This window comes from Melanaphis sacchari, unplaced genomic scaffold (assembly GCF_002803265.2).
Source record: "Melanaphis sacchari strain LSU unplaced genomic scaffold, SCAv2.0 Contig11_pilon_pilon, whole genome shotgun sequence".
Lineage (NCBI taxonomy): Eukaryota > Metazoa > Arthropoda > Insecta > Hemiptera > Aphididae > Melanaphis > Melanaphis sacchari.
In genome coordinates this window covers 137,770-155,854 of record NW_020270469.1, presented here as the reverse complement: position 1 = coordinate 155,854, position 18,085 = coordinate 137,770, and the positions used below count along the sequence as shown (strand labels likewise).

Sequence of the window (18,085 nt, the reverse complement as noted above, 5' to 3'; positions counted from 1 at the left end):
ATATGCATAATAACGAATTGCTATATATTATCATTATTATTATTATTATTATTATGCGACGAGTGTGCCCCGAGAAAACGATCGGGTGCGTTATACATCCATATATTATTATTATTATGTATATAAACGCGTGTACGCGAAAAGTAGGTATTAAATCCCCGCAAACGATGCTATGCGCTATAAAATGCCGTGCGGGGTGATTTCTTATGTACGCTGGCGCGCGCGCGCGAGCTCGCAGGTAACACCGAAAAGGCACAGGTATTACAATGCCATAAAAAAAAAAAAGAAAAGAAAAGAAGAAAAAAAAGGAACGAAATATAGTATACAAAAGGTGGCGCGACATTATATATACATACATATATATATATATATACATAATAATATATATAACGTGTGTATAATGGGGCAGGGCAAGCAGCTGTAAATCGTCGAAATGGCAATGGAAATAACACGTCGTCGTCGTATATACATACATATATATATATATATATATATATATATATACATATACCATGCGTATATATATATATACATACGCATATAGGTGTACCTCGCTCTACCAGCAGCTATGTATACGAAACGCGCGCTCGAACCAGTCGTCGCCGTTCGACTACCGGCAACGTTCAGTTCTCGTTTGACTCTTCGCGCAGCACGTCAGACCTCCGCGCGCGTGCACGTAACACGCATAACGTAGTAAAATAGTATATGATGACAATAATGTTTTTAATTAATATCTAATAGTGGCGTATACACCGGCTATAAATGTATAGTACATTTTTTTGATCACGTCTTGATTACAGACTCGTACAATCGATCTTTTTACACGTTTCACGTTTATATTGTTAATATTTTAATAATTTTTTTATCAATTTCTTTCACGCGCACACTTGTACACCTATGTTATTTTTCGATGTGATGACACCGAATTTTTGGATACGATACCATCGATCATCGGTAGATCTGACAGATGTACGAGAATATCAAACGTGAGTATAAAATTATAATAAAATATATTATGCGCTAACTCAAGAACCCGCCAATACATAAGCACCTCGGTTATACGCTCCATATATGTACAAATCGAAAAATCAGATCAATACGTCAAAGTGTTATAGTTTATATAATCAATTGTCTACTTGTTAATTTTGTTTACACTAGGATGATAAGTATATATTTAAGTTGTACTACACTAATATTAAATGATTATCTTAGCCGATAAATAAATGCAAAATAGTCCTTAATAATCGATAAGGATTTCGTTTTTCGGTTAGTTTACTTCAAAAAAACAATTGACTTTTTGCTTACCATTTTTATAATCTGTAATTCGTTCACAATAAATAAAATAAATGATTATATAAAATTTAAATGACTTGATACTGCGTTATTTCAACTATCTCTAGCGGTCGCTGGGACTATTTGTATATGATTTTTTTTTTTAACTATTTCACAAATGGATTTGGGTGAAAGCACGTATGATATACTTATATTACGTTTAAAATTTAAAAAAAATACTAAGGTTACTACGGAAAGGAATATTTTGTGATATTACCGAGAATTTTAGATTGAAATAGCTAAACAATACCTATGATTTCTCCTAGCTTAAAACTTGTATAGCAACATGTTTAGATAAATATTGGCTAAGGGAGGAACCGGTACCTACATAAGTAGTTTATTGCGTTGGTATATTTGGACGTTAATAGGTAAAGTAGTATTTATCAAGCTGTTTCTATCTTTAAGTATTTAGTATTTAAATTGTCTACCCAGCTGAGACGTCGGTTAAATATCACTCTTAAATAACGAGTAAGTACTTTATTTCATTGGTGGCTAAAGTTCAAGGAGAAACATGCTCAGGGTTATACAATAAAACTGCAATATATTAACTTGTTTTCGTTTAGTTTAATTCTCATGCATTTTAGGTACCATAGATCAATTCTTTAAGTTAATAAACAATTATATAAATTACACACGTCTGTCAACTATGACGGTGGCAACTACTTCAAATTATAACCATTTTATAAATGTCATTTTACCATATGGTTGGAGCAGCGTGTCGTAGTGCGCCGTGGTGCTGATAATATTTATGAACTGCAGGGTAACTTTTTTTTTACTTGTATTTTTATTATTATTATTGTAACTAATAAGATGGTTTCTTGGCGCGTGCTCGGTCGAAGAATGTCATGTACACATTGAATTTGAAATACATACGATCAACAGATAAGGATGTATTTGTGTGTTCCCGCACGTTTAGTCTATTGTATTGTGTTTCGTCCCGGCTGACGAAGGGCGGAATAAATTATTACACGTTGATAAACACACAGCCAAATGACTGTGGTAGCGTTAGTGGCGCAAGTGTACGTATAGTACAGTGAAAATCATTATAGACTTTTTATTTTGACGTAGTTATACCCAAACAAAAACGTAATTTTTCAACGCACGTTATCTTTTCAAATTGAAATTATTGTAATATTATTATGTTTAAAATGTTTAAATTATTGAGATATCTACGCCAATTATTGGTACTCTAAGGAAGTTAAAATCGATATTACCTATTTATCGTAACGTAAAAAGTAAGAGTAATTATTTAGATTAGGAAACTAAATAAAGTTGAATTCACTTATTACGATACCGTATATAACGATATTCCGAGTAAAACGATACCAAGCAATATATTTGGTTAGTTTTATATCTTATGTGTAGTTACTTTTTATAATTCGGATATAACGAAGTTGGGGTTATAACGATTAGATGCTCTAGATCCCTTTAAGATCGTTATAAGCGAATTTGACTATATTATACATACATCATAATACTGTTTATTATTTACATTAGCATAATAAACATTGATTGGTAATGATTATTTTTAAACATTCTTATGATATACCCAAAGACATTTAAACTGTTTTCTAAATCAATATTGTGTATGTAGGTATCTAACTTTGATGATATATGAGAGAAATTTTTGAAATATTTTTTGATAAACTTGTTAAAATTCTTTAATCGACGTATTATAACATATATTACAAATTTGAAATGAATTGTTATAATATAGTGATTTAAACTTATTATTTATGATATGATATCGTTTGTTCGAATAACTGGCTGTCACGTAGTATTCGTAAAACTCTTTGAGAATGGTCATTCGCAAAGATAACAATAATAATAAGATGAAAAACACAGACGTCGTGCATTTGCGGAAACATCGTTTTGACAAAATATTATGCATTTGGCTGATCGTTCCATGGTTATAATATGTTATATAGAACATTATGTAATTTGTATTTATGTAGGTATAAAATGTCCGGTAATATTGGTGACCTAAATATTATAATATCATGCACATTATTGTTATCAATATCTATGCTATTATTATTATTATTATACCCACAAAAATGGAATATAATTATTAGGTACATTATATAGGTATAATATTATGATATCAGAAACCGATTTAATGACCTAGACCATGGTCAAAACGAATCGTATATTCGTAAGTATACGCCTACGGAAATTCAAAACGCGTTCCGGTTTTTGATCTTAACCACTCGGTCAACCACCGCTGATTTTCGACTGCTATAATAATAATTACGCACAGCGCCGTAGCTCTATTGTGCTCCAAAAGCTGGACCGCGGCAAGACCCCGTCGTCTGGGCTCCGAAAATCCTATACAACAATGCCACACACCGGACTGGTTTCCTCTCTGCCACTCGCCCGCGTCGCGTCTAGACTCCGCGTCTCGTGACGCGTATATTATTGCACACGGATCTGGCGACACCGGAGGCAGTGGTAATATGGAAGTGGCGGTGGTGGTGACGACTGCTCCGGAACTGCCGCGCCCGGTGTATAATGCAAATGTACTTGTCAATCACGTCTCTCCGCGGACGCACAATGAGCGCGGTGGGGCTCTGTCGGGTGAAAAATACACGTCGTTTTCTCCCCCAGACGCGCTTATGGGTCTCTCGCCGGTGTATATATACTTATATATATATATAAATAGGTTTCTGCACCTTAATATAATATAAGTCAATACGCCATCGTTGTTGTTTGGCAGTTTAAAAAAAAAAATTGTTCTCGGGCAAGGGACGTTAATAATTGTATTTATGCATTCTATTTTTTTTTTTTAAATATTTATTGAGCGGAAAAAATGTTGTTTATTTCTTAATAATATTCATATTCTTTTCAATCTAGCGCCATTTAATCTAATATTTTTTCTCGTGATATATACCTATAATAAAATTTAAATAGACCATTTTAAATGTTTGTATACTAGTTATTATCACGAATCTCCGGAATTAACGGACTTTAAACATAATTTTTTTTTTTATTGAAAGTTCACTTAACCCAAGATTACATAATTTTTAAAATAGACATTGTTATATATTAGCTATATAGGACATTGTTGTTATTAAGTTCATTTCTACTATAAGATCACGTTGAAAATCATTACAATCACTGTAGCCCGACTACAGTCTACAAGTACAAGTAATAAAAGATGTATAACGTTTATTTTTTATATTAAGTAGGTATATTGCTGCACAATATTTTTCGATAATTTTCCTCAGACATCAGGTATGGAATACATCTAATAAGAAATCTGTGATATCCATATCGTTGGCCGACACTATAATGTTTATACATTCGTGACGATTTTTGCACAGGATTCGCATTTTATTGTAAGATTTACGACGCGACGTATTGTAACGTATAAATGGGCGTCGTCGTCACAACAACACGACTGCAGCACACTGCACACGTGCGTCTTTTGATAACGTTTATATAAATTATTATTTTTTTAAGGTCGCGTGGTGTGCGTGTTTGCGTAAGGAAGATTCGCTCGCGCGCGCGACCCGACACAATCGACGCCCGACCTGGGCAACAGTTAGCCGTATTATAATCTACGGAGCACAATGTGCACGATATTATTATATAATACGATGTGTCGCACCGCACAGCTGGACATTCCGCGATTATTATTATTATTATTATTATTATTATCATTATTCACGCGGACCGGCCCATGAGAAATTCGGTTTTGCGTGACCGGTGTACGAGCACGTACAATACATACATTGTTGCGCGATTCGGGACTGCAGAAGATGCGCGGCGGTCGCCCAGTCGCGGACAACCGGTTTACACTTTGTCGGCGCGGTACCGACTCTGTGGTTCTTCGAGACCGGTCGGTTTGGGAAGGTACAAAAAACAAATTAAATCAAAAACAACAAATCGGGTTAGACGACTAATATAACGTAATGATAAAGAGGTGGAACTGCAAATCGAAATCCGAAATGGAAGGTGAATCCCGCCAAACGGTTGCTGCTACCTATAATGCATAATATAATATTATACTCGAAAACATTTCGAAATTTCGATGTGCGTTCTATAATATTATTGTTATGTTGTGTTCCGCACAAATCGCGTTAATTAACGTGATTATCGATTGGAACGAAACGTTTTATACGCGTATTCGTTATGGCCAATTGTCTCAAATTAATAATAGGCGATTAACAATTTGTGGCGAGCGATAAAGCCAACAAGTGATGGAAAAATGATGAACGGCAACCGGGATCAGGACGAAACGCAGATAGCGCATATTATATCTGCTACGAAACAAGCTTCAACGAGAGTACAAAACCAACTATAAAACGACAATCCGATACAAACTTTTCAAATTATTCATTTCATACCGTTTTATGGTTATTGTATTACAATTTACAACTCCTTCATAAATTAAATTGTTCAATAATATTGTTACAGTACGTCGTATGAGACCACGTGATCGACTATATTAAATGCCTATGCCGTTGTCAATCGAATAGACGTTCGTTGACATTGATTTCATCAATCGATAAAGAAAAAAATTAAGCCGATTACCGATTACGCATTTCGCAGACATAAACTGGAAATATAATATTTATCTCGACGACCCTATCGTATACCGACCAATTACCGCGACGTATCAATATTATTATTTAAAATAGATTCATATCTTAGAGTATCTCGAGCACAAAACAAGCAAGAGACCCAGACATAAAAAAAAAAAAACAACTAGTGCTGATTCAGCGAGAGTACGAGAGAGAGACGGAAAAAAAAGAGTGAGGAGCCAGAAACAAGGAGAACCGGTCCGTTACGATTTTTAAAACGTTATAAATAACGTTTTATGGGAATAAGAAAATCTCCGGGCCAATCGGGGCCAAACAACAGTAGTGGTGTGGCGAAAACTGGATCTCTCTCTCCCCCCGGGGGCACCCCATCACGGTTGCGCATTAAACACGCCGTCTTTTTTGTCTTTTCTTCGACCCTCTGTACACAACATATATATACAGTATACAGAATAGAGTATACACGTATAAGACCTATGTACACATATACATATACATATATAATATATATATATATATATATATCATATATTGTATAATAATGTTAACCTGCCGCCGCCGCCGCCGACGTCGATGTCGACTGCAAGGGGATGCGACCCCCCGAACGTTAGTCGGAGTGAGCGAGGCGCAAAAAAAAAGGTCAAGTGAAGCGCCTTTCGGCCAGACAGAGGGGCAATCCACAAAAGATCAGACGTCTGGTTTTTTCGTCTCTTTTGTCCGGGATTTCCGAAATTTTTCCCATCAACTACCCCTCCCGCTCCGCTCACCAGAACTGCACTCGCCGTTGCCGTCGACTAAAATTTATGTATTTCGTTCTATACCACCGCGACCACTTTCGATGTATTATTCTACGCAATATACGTACCTATTATTATTATAATATAATAATATCGAAAGCATACATATACCTATATAATACTATAAATGCGCATTCGATCGGGCAGTAAATTTCGAAAGTCCAACGACGACGACAGCGAGTCAGGTGACACAGCGAATAATAGTCGCTTACAAAGATATTATATATAGGTACATTACGTGTGTGCAGTGTCGCTGCGCATTGGGGTGGTGACCAACAGTCGTAAAATCCAGACTGTTATTGCGGATTAAAACACTTCGCGGTACGTATCATAATGTAAATGTGTGTTGGCGCGTTCATATGGCGGGGAGGGATAGGGCGCACCGACGTCTTGGGGCGTACACCCTTTGGGAAACTAGTCCCGGGCCGACCATGTACGCATATAATATATAGGTTCGGCGATATACTATGGCTCTTCTGCCTCTGAATTATAATAATATATTCATTCTGATTACGTTTTTACATAATAATATGTGGATAGGGTACCAACCTACAGTTTACATATTGTTATTGTGTATATTACGTATAGGTAGAGGTTCTTATATGTGGTGGCGGCAAATTAGTATGATCATTGTGTTTGCAATATAATATTATTTAGATTTAGCCCTCCCAAATCGCTGTTGTTTTTTTTTCTCACATGCAACGTCTACATACCGCACACCACAATCCACGAAGTCGTTATCAAAAACCGAATAACTAATATAATAATAAATTATGTACCTATGTCAGGCTATGTACCTATAGTCGCTGAGATGATTTAAATAGTATACTACCATATCGAAGTTATTATTCCGTTGGACACTCTCGTATCGGGGCTATATACACGACTACACCACAACTTAATGGTAACGTGGTAAAGAAATTTAAAAATACATTTTTGTGAAGCTAAATTTTAATATTTTAGTGCATTTATTTAATTTAGATTAGATACCTATAAATAACTTATTAAAATCTAAAATAATAAATAACTTTACCACCGTCAATTTCAAATGTTTTAAGTAATTTATTTGAATAAAATGATGTTGTAATATAATAATTTGATGGTTCACTATTCTAATAATTTTGATATAGCTGATCTTCTAATATTCAAATCAAATTATATCTATCAATGATCGATTATTTCTAAGTTATAAACTATTTAGATAAATTAAACTTTTTTCGTTACTAAAAATAACTATAAACTATAACATTGATATACTATATACTCGCCCATTTTGATATATAGATATATAGATATTTAATAATATGAAAATATTATAATCATTAATAAATTTTTATTAAAATCAATTTTCAAACATCGGTTAGAAGAAAAATGATTACATATTTTTACTCGGTCAATTATATTTTTTTGTTTTCTGCTATAACCTGTGTACTTATATATATATATAGATATCACTTTATACTGAGCTAATTAATTCAATTTTTTTATGATAACCGACAAATATGGGAAAACAGAAGTTACGCTCTATATCGGAGTAGTAAATCTATATAGCTTTAATACGATATGTTATATTTTATAGGTTGGTAGTTAATACATTTTTTTCATAGCATGCGATTTCGTAGAATCGAAGTTATACTGTTTGCAATAAAATTCTTGAGAAGAAAAAAAAATAACTTGAGTTTCTTTAAAATTCGGTTAGACTCTTCGAATGACATTTCAGCTGCTGTATATACATACTCGTATACCAGGCATAATAATATATGGGGTGTTTTTTTCCTTAAAAATATATTCTTATATATAATATATATATATATATGTATATATATATATTATATGTATATAATAACGTTCACAATTCACGAGATTTGCAGAACATAATGTCACGCAACGGACGGGCACGCTTCTTCGTTCGTATTTATATATAATATATAAATATATTGTTACCGCACAGCGCAGCAGATGGTCTATACTTGGATGGATGTGCCAGGTGGTATATTTCGCTATCCTCAGATTTGTCCTTTAACCCCGTTCCTCGCGATTTGGCCATCGGCATTCCGCTAAAACGGTTCCGGTAGCATATACGATATACCTAATCTATACCTACCTATGTATACTTATATAATATACATTACACTCGCTCTCGGCGTATATAATATAAGCACAGTAATGCGATCCGAAACGGAAACGTACAAATTACATTACGAGAAAATACCTAATGTATTTAGTTGCATTGCATTCGTATATTATTAATTTACCTATATGGGCACGTGGACCGGAAATAAACTCGGGATTTTCGTCCACGGTATGAGAAATAAAAAACGGTTATTGACATTTCTATGGGCTAATTCGGACACCTTTAGCCGCAGTGGTATAAACGAGCACTCCCTTGACGTAACGGATACGTAATTATTATATTAAACGCGCGCAGATCGCGGATTTAGTATTTATATATTATTATGTATATAACAATGATTACAAGCGGATACGTTTTGACCTTAGATGTTCTCACCCATGTCACATGCGTATATAGTCTTAATGTTTTTTTTTTATTTATTATTATTTAAATATGTGCATAATATATTATATATATATATATATATATATATATTAAATTGCCCCGTAACCGAAACCGCGTTTGTACTCTGAGGGGGAGGAGACGAAGTTGAAATACGCGACGAACAATACGCACAAACGTCGTATGTTATATATTACTACTGTAATATAAACCTATGTATGTTATGTATTGGCGAAAAACAATTCATTCGTTGTTGAAAACCGAGGAAATGAAAATATGATACGCGTAATCGATATTTAAGAAACGAAAAAAATCATTTAAAGATATAATAAACGCATGTCAAAAGGAAATACGATTATTTAATAACTTGAAGGAAGTATATTTTAATGTATTCAACACAATAATAATTGTTACATATAAAACCATTTTATTCATAGTTTGACCTGTACAACATTGATTTCTATATTTTCATCATGGGTACTTTTATGACGAACTATTTTTTTTATTAAAATAGTATACACAAATATTATATAGGGTGTATCTTGCGTCGTTCAGAAAAAAAACATAAAAAATACTTGTTTCTTTTACGAATTGTTTGTTTATAAATAATAGGTATACTTAAAGAGTATATGATATATTATTGTGTCGTTCAAACAATAAAAAATACATGTTTTTTTATTTGCAGTATTATACAAGACATTTAGTTTAAAATGAATTAAAAGATTTGATATCTTACAAGTGCAATGCAGTTATACCAACAAAAAAATCAAAAAGCTTTTTTCCATAATACAATTTATTCTGGCAACGAGCTCGTTTTTTTTTAATAATGGTCTTTTTGTACATTTTTTTATTAACTATGACCCTTTAAACATGATTGAAATATTATTTTAAATAGTTATAGTTGTATAACAATACATTTAAATATATTTTATTTATTAAAGTTAAATAATTTATAAATACCTATATATATGTATGTATTTTAATTATTATGATTTACTTATGCAATTTTATTATTTTAATATTTTAATCCAATAAAGCGCAAAAACAATATTTTTTCGTTTTTAGAATAAATTATACTTAAAAACGAAAAAAAATGTTGGTTTTTTTGTTTTTTTTTAGTAAATGATATGGGAAAATGCTTATACAATTAACTAATGAAAATATATTTTTGAAGATGTTATTACTAATACCCGCCCGCTAGGTGTTATACTGAGTTATAAAACTTATGTTTGAAAGTGAATGCAGGATATTTTTTATGGATGAATTTATTTTGAAGGTGAACAGGCGAGTACGTTTTGATAAATTCCCTGTTACATGCGCTTCGCAAAATAGTAACTAAAAAAAAAAAAAAAAAACCACTGACCCTATACTTGATACTTATATCATTCACATTTGAATCGAACAAAAATGACTGAAAAAATATTTTATACACATTAAAATATCAAAGTATACATATATTCCCGAAAACTGCGTATCGAAAATCGAAATTTAGTGGAAGTAATAGCATTTGACATATTGACAACCGTTCAAATACGTTATTAGAAATCCATCTCTTTTTCTGATACACACATGGTACATAAGGGATCTCGTACCATAACGGTATGTTGTTATGTACAATATACCTAATAGTAATACAAATGTTTTTATATACAAACGTATGTGATATGTATTGATCATCTATATATGTGCTGCGTCCTTTAGAAATCGTTTTGATCGGCATTGTCGTCGACCAGTGGGCAAAATCGTTAACAATAAATAATAGAAGAACAAAAATTTTACTTTTGCACTTATACATATACTATATAATCATTCAATAAAAGACCAATAAACTGTAAACATCTGAAAATAAATCCTGCGACAGTAAATAAAGACGTTTCTTCGTATTGTAGAATACCTGCGTGTATATTGTAGACGTTGTGCTAAGTCGTACCAACAGCATTTCGACAACATTGACGACATTTAGGACGGTCTTTAGAGTAATAATGGTTTACGGCTTCTTACACTATAATAATATATTGAATACGTTTAAACGATTGCTATATACAAGCAGGTTATATAAATGAACCAAGACGTATACAATCGTCAGTCGTTATTACATCTGGAAGGCCATAAACCTAATTTGATGTACCTACCATTTTCTTTGAATTAAAAAAAAAATAGTGATAATAATAAATTAGTAAAATATGTATTACAGACTATAATATTGTTACCTTTATAATAAATAACATAACTACAAGAATTATTCATGATTAATTTAGAATAATTTATTATACCTATAGCGTTGCAGCTTTTACGCCATAATACATTCGACCATTTTTTTTTTTTTGAAAAATCGAGAACCATTACATTATTATTATTATTATTATTATAATTTATATAATTTAAAAATATTATATTCATTTATGAGAACATACTACAATGTGCAGTTTAATTTTTGCACTTTTTGCGTTTTTAAAAACGGATATATAAATTTATTCAACCACAAATGTTAGTTATTATATATAATAATAATGAAACCATGTACAAAAATATGCGGGTCCCCTATTTATGATTTATAAATTCAAAGCTATTCATGTCGATAGAGGTATAACGATCGTTACAATATTTGAATACAAAATTATTAATACCTACATTTAATATATTTGTATGTTTAATCGTCTTTTATGATGCATAGTATAAATATAACGTAAATTCAATTCCAAACAATTTTGATGATCGGTTTTTAAAAAAAAAATTGTTTTTACTCAAAAATTGGTTTTATGATTAAATATTTTTTGTAAAATTTAACTTTGTACGGTACGTTTACATTGTTTGAGTACCTTTTTTTTCGCACGATCGTATCCAGATACGTAATATTATAATGACATATAATTACTATAATTTTCTCGGTGGGCGAAAAATAAAAAAAAAAAATGAAAAAACTCTTTTAAATTTGTCGGCAGATGCCTATTACTGCACGAATATATGATGTACCTCCGGTGGCGTGGGTGCACTTCCTGGATATTTTCTTCGCTGGCGCTCTACATTATATCAATTATTAATAATATATCGTGTGACAAGTGTCCTAAAACCGTCATTAGCCGGACGTAAGACACCGCTCGGCCACATCTAAGGTGACGGATAACATCTCAAAAACATTCTTCGTAATATCTCGTTGTTGTTTCAATTGAGTTTTCTCACAGTCATTATTTAAAAACCCCGAAGTGGAAAAATGACAATATATATTATTAAATACAACGTCCACCGCGGGAGTATTACCCCGTTTGGTTGATTAATTATATCCACAGCGTATGTATCATATATTATTATCTGCATCATTTATAGACTCCCCAACAAGCGTCTATGTATACAGACGACGACAAACAAAAACGAATCCGCAAAACAAGTACGCGAACATCATCGGGGTGGCATGTGTGTTTACACTATTATGATTATGATTATTACTATTATTAACCTCTATGCCGTCACTCTTTCTCTTGCTGCACATTCATAGTGCATGACTAGTAATTTTTCGGATAAATCCGATCGATTGTGATGCCGATCTTTGCAGATGCACCCCATCCCTCTCGAAACAATATTGTAACGTATTATAGGTATTATGCGGCGCCATTTATAATAACGCTACGTTATTCGATATTTGGGAATATATAACCGTAATACGGGAGTACGGCGATGATACCGGGTATATCAGGGTAGGGGGTGGAAAACGGTAAAATTAGCATGAGGGTGTCTACCGTCTGCTTTAAGTCTAATGTGGCTTAAATACGTGTCGGTGAGCTTTAAAATATTATAGAGTTTCCTACTCCGTGCACACACACACGCGCACACACAATGTATGATCGAACAACGGTGTATCCGGTCCACATAAACATGCAGCGTGTGCATGATGGATATATAAAATTTATATATTATTATATTATAAACGCGTCCACGATAACGGCTTGGGTCTGTATAGTGTAGTACCTATTACCTTTACTGACGGTGGCATTCAAATTCACAGTGACGGATCTGACGTAGAAAAAAAAACATAAAATAAATAAAACTGAAAAAACGCCGTAAACCACCTGCGCCCGCGATCGCACACCTGTTTCGGACGTCCGAGACTCAATTTAACACGATGATTTCCAGCGCTATTGTTACATCGGTTTTCACCATTGCAGTCGTCGTCGACCGTTCTGCTGCTAATCAACAACGCCATATCCGTCCACGGCCGACGGGGGGGCCTCGGCTGATGGGACATACGGCGAATGGCCATACACATAAAAAGCCAAAGCCTTTACGATAAATAACACACCTACCTATGTATGGTAAATATGTGTCGAAAGCAATTTATTCGGTCTTTACATAAGACGCTATATGAGTTCATTGAGCAATTATTATTATTATGATCGTATAATATATATACGTACACCTATCTGCCTTATCGTTATAATTCATTTATTGGTCGTAATAACTTCCGACGACGGTTATATACTAATTTACGCACACCAACCGGTCCCCCCTCGGAAAAACGGATTTTTGAACGAAATTGCCGTCAAAACCGTTTTCCATCTCAATCGATTAATCATTATTGTTTAAATTCAATGTTGTAATTATAAAATAATATAGTAATACTTCAGTTATATGAATTTTTTTCCCAATACTCAACTGACATTTTGTCGAAACATTTTTCTACGATTACGATCCAAAATATATTTATTGACTCATATACGACGCAGTATAATATTATAATATATTTATTACGGCAATAATAATTATGTTATGTCCTACATCCGAGTGTAGTAAATTTTTATTACACTTATTAGGCCTATACGAATAAATTGAAATTTGTAATCTTTTTTATGTATTGATGTATTGTCCGTCTCATATAAATAACCTGCACATTGATTAGGTAATATAATTATGATAATATCAATCGGTAGTAGTTTTTTTTTAAATTTTTTATTACTTTTAATATTTATTCGCATTTTGTACATCAACGAGGTTTATAAATAAATACACAACCACATGAAAATGTAAATATAACAACTACGTGTTATCGATCCGACTACCAAACATATTATTATTGTCTTATAACCATATAAATTACCTACCAACGTAAATTAACGATATACACGCATATAATATTATGTTAATCAGAATTACATACTTTGTCGGTACAAATGATACAGATACTAATTATATGTATACACAATCATTGTGAATGGACATGGTTTATTTATTTTAATATTATTTATACTTTAACGTATTTTTATGCACATTATTGAATTTATTCACGCAACCCTATTATTCTAGCCGCCACTGTAATTATATTTAGAACACAGTCAATTGTGTTAATTGTGTATTTACGAAATATTAAAACTAATCGAACTGTTATATAGAATTAATTAAAACGATCGATTTTGTACATAATATTTTACAAATTTGTTAGCATATATTATTTTAGTCACATTGGCCATTAGGGATATACAAATTCTAGATTTTTCCTAGAAAATAAAACTCGTTTAAATTCAGTTAGCCGAGTGCGAAAGAACGATAGATATGAGAACCTAAAGGATATGTACTTGTATTATCGAATTTTTGGTGTTAGATTAAGTATCATGTACGAATTTATAAATCTTCAATATAAATATGATAAAAAAAAACAATAAAATATAGGTAAATATCTATAGTTATAATATGATGTCTGCGTGACAATGTCTACAATTTGTCACGTATCACGTAACGATATTGTTCTACAGATTGTATTGTAATTAGATGCGTTGGGCCTTCCCGGGCCGTGAAAAATTATTCAAAGGGTATCCTTTTTTGCTCTATTATTATTATTATTATTATTATTATTTTTTGTATCAGTTTTTATTTCCGCACGAACTGATTGCTGATTTACGACGGTTGATCGTTCATAAAAGACACGAACAACGTTTACAAAAGAATATGTCTAAGTGGCCCGGTTAGGAATCCATGGGAGAATATGTATCGGTATTATTTTGCGTCGAGGATGGTCGTATATACCTGGAAATTTATGAGCTCAGCGCAAAGGGGTTGGCGAATTTGAAAGGGAGAATCGAAAAAACATCGACTTGTTACCGGGTACATGTATATGTGATGTACCGCTCGGCGGAGATACGATGAAAACGACGACAAAGAAATAGCTCGGTGTGTACGGCACCGCACCTATTGTTCTAGGGTGGAAAAAAATGGACGAAAGAGTACCTATTTTTTTCACATATGTATAAATGCATTTTATATATACCTACCCTCGAAATAGAGCGGTTTTTATTCTACCGCTCTGCCACCACTGCTGCCACTGTCGTTCAGTGGCAGATAATATGCTAATAAGTCACTCACGTGTATATACCGCATGGTTGTCACGACGACGGACCGTGGTATAGATCATTTCTCGTTTACAAACGACTAAATCGGTTATGCGCCGATACGCCGCTTACGTGCGTATATATGCTAAGTAGGCGATAAACAATGCAATTCATTTTCCGGAACCGCCTGTAATAAATAAATAAATAAATAAATAATGACACTAACCGGAAACCTGGTGCTGTACCTAACTGACGTTTGTTATTATCTCACCGTGTTTTTTAATTTTTTTATGTTAATAATACTTCTACTACTATTATGGTTAATTGTATAACCAAGAGTTTGCCTAATTGACTGGATAGTATGCGAGAGTGATTGACGCCCAAGAAAAACGAAATAATGTACACCGCAATAACGTATGATTCGAATACTTGATGATATAAAAAAAAACCCCATAACTCTTTTGGATATGTTGTTATTTATACACATTTTTTGTTTCTCACACTTACAGATAACTGTCGGCAATGTTAAAGTGGACCGTGGCTGGACAAAGGGGCGGGGGAACGACGACGTGGAAAAGGACGACGGTGGTAGACGAATCGCCGCAGTGTTTTTCGGAAAAGCCGCGGCGAAGACGACCGTCCAGGATGTCTGGAAAACACGACAAGGAAAATGCCGAGTGCGTGGTAAGTTATAATTTATCAAAAAGAAAATTAACATTTCATTTACAATCAAGTAGTGTAGAATTAACATTATACTATTAGATGATAATATAATGTGAATATGCGTCAAGACAGAGGTTAAGGTTATGGAATTAAAAAGATTGATTAGTAACTATTGTTATATAATTTAATATATCTGGTGAGATTGATTTTGTTTTCGATAAGTGATGTTTTAATACAGATAGTGATAGATGATATCAAAAAGGTTATTACCTATGTGTTGACATAGTTGCTTGAAGATCATAAAAGTCACATGTTTCTCTAAGTATTTAACACACATACACATAATTTAGCATATAATCAATAGATTGGATGAAGTTAAGTTAATTTATTATAATGTGTGGTTATGTATATCTTACTTAAGTATAGGTATACACAGTATCGTGCATAATTTATTTATTCCTTAAGAGTTAAGAGTATTCTAATATACCTACTATTTCGTTTTAATTTTCATACTAGTTTCTTTTATTTTTGTATTAATGTGATTTTATAATACAAAAATAAAATTATTACAGTATGCTTGGGTTTGTTTACGAGAATCCAATAAAAAGTATCTTTAACGATTTAACTGATTTATTTTTGCCCCTGAAACATTATGTATTTTGTTTTACTTGTCAACTCTTTTAAAACTTGATATTAAAACCGTTATATTTTTGTCATTCATAGGACGTGTTAACACCGACAACAAAGACGAGTCGTCGACGTCGCCGAGAGAGCTTGAGAGACGTAAGCAATCACAATAGCCCGGCGACGGGAGCGTTGCAGATGTCGCCGGGCAGCAGACGAACAAAAAGTCCCTGCACGGAAGTCCATTGGATGCCTGTGCAAAAGAGGTGAGACACTACATAATAAGTTACCGCATCGCGCGATAATACGAATGTAATAAATGATAAATCCTTATAGTACCTTTTGGGTACAATATGAAAAAGTGTACAATTATGATTCTCAGCCGATATTTAAAGAAAAAAATATCGGTGTTTTAAAATAAAATTGTTTGTTTTAAGAAATAAAAATTTGTATACGCGCGGATGTGTTTGATTAACTGTTGAGATAATCTTAAGTTGCACGATACACTCTAACGTCTAATTGTTATCGACTTATACAAATTTTAGATTAAGAATAGTTTCAAATGTGTACAATTTACATCTACACTATTACAGTTTTCGAACATTCACATAATTTTATTTTAATCATCCATCAGAATAAGTTAAGAAATTTAACTTCAAAATCTTTTTTTATCTCTTTAAAGTATAAAACCAGTATTGTTCGTAGATAAAATATTATTTCATTAAATGTATAATGAAATGATAATTTAACAACAATAACATTCATTTTAAATTTTAATACAACAGATAGAATGTATATCGCAAATAATTGAGCACGAATAAACCGCACGATTATCTATTTACTTATACCGGAAACACGCGATATTATTTTGTCAAACGCATAATAACTTTATTAATAATATATAATACTTATGACCGCACGCAATTACATGAAACGCAGGTTAGGTAAATCTAACGTAGATTTACCAGTGTAATGATAGCGTTTACGCGATAAACACGTTTTTGTTTGTTTATTTTTTTTATCGTTTCGTCGACATCATTATTTTCGGATTTAATGACTTTTATAATGTTAAAAATTAAAACTTCCGTTAAATTCACATGCCCACGAAAAGAAATTACTTTATGACAAGGCCTATAGATAATTCGTTTAATACGCATAAATATCACATTTAATTTGATAGCAAATGATGCGTAAGATTGTAAGAATGATAGAAATAACAAAAAAGCATTTGAGCGACATTTAGTTACAAATAAAAACATTTTATTTAATTTTATCAGAATAGTTCTGGACTGTGTT

The 18,085-nt window shown here is 32.6% G+C and overlaps 1 protein-coding gene across 3 annotated transcripts in view; it reads left to right on the top strand.

Moving 5' to 3' along the window:
* Positions 1 to 613: 613 nt before the first annotated feature.
* Positions 614 to 18,085, top strand: part of LOC112604377 — a 53,849-nt gene continuing 36,377 nt past the window's right edge. For 2 of the 3 annotated variants that reach the window (XM_025353390.1, XM_025353388.1), the window contains exons 1-3: positions 614 to 986; positions 16,012 to 16,186; positions 16,889 to 17,055. In XM_025353390.1, coding sequence (XP_025209175.1) covers positions 16,025 to 16,186; positions 16,889 to 17,055 — 329 coding nt within the window. In that variant the 5' untranslated portion in view covers positions 614 to 986; positions 16,012 to 16,024. Of the gene's footprint in view, positions 987 to 16,011; positions 16,187 to 16,888; positions 17,056 to 18,085 lie in introns of those variants that run through there. The other variant, XM_025353389.1, reaches the window with a different exon arrangement.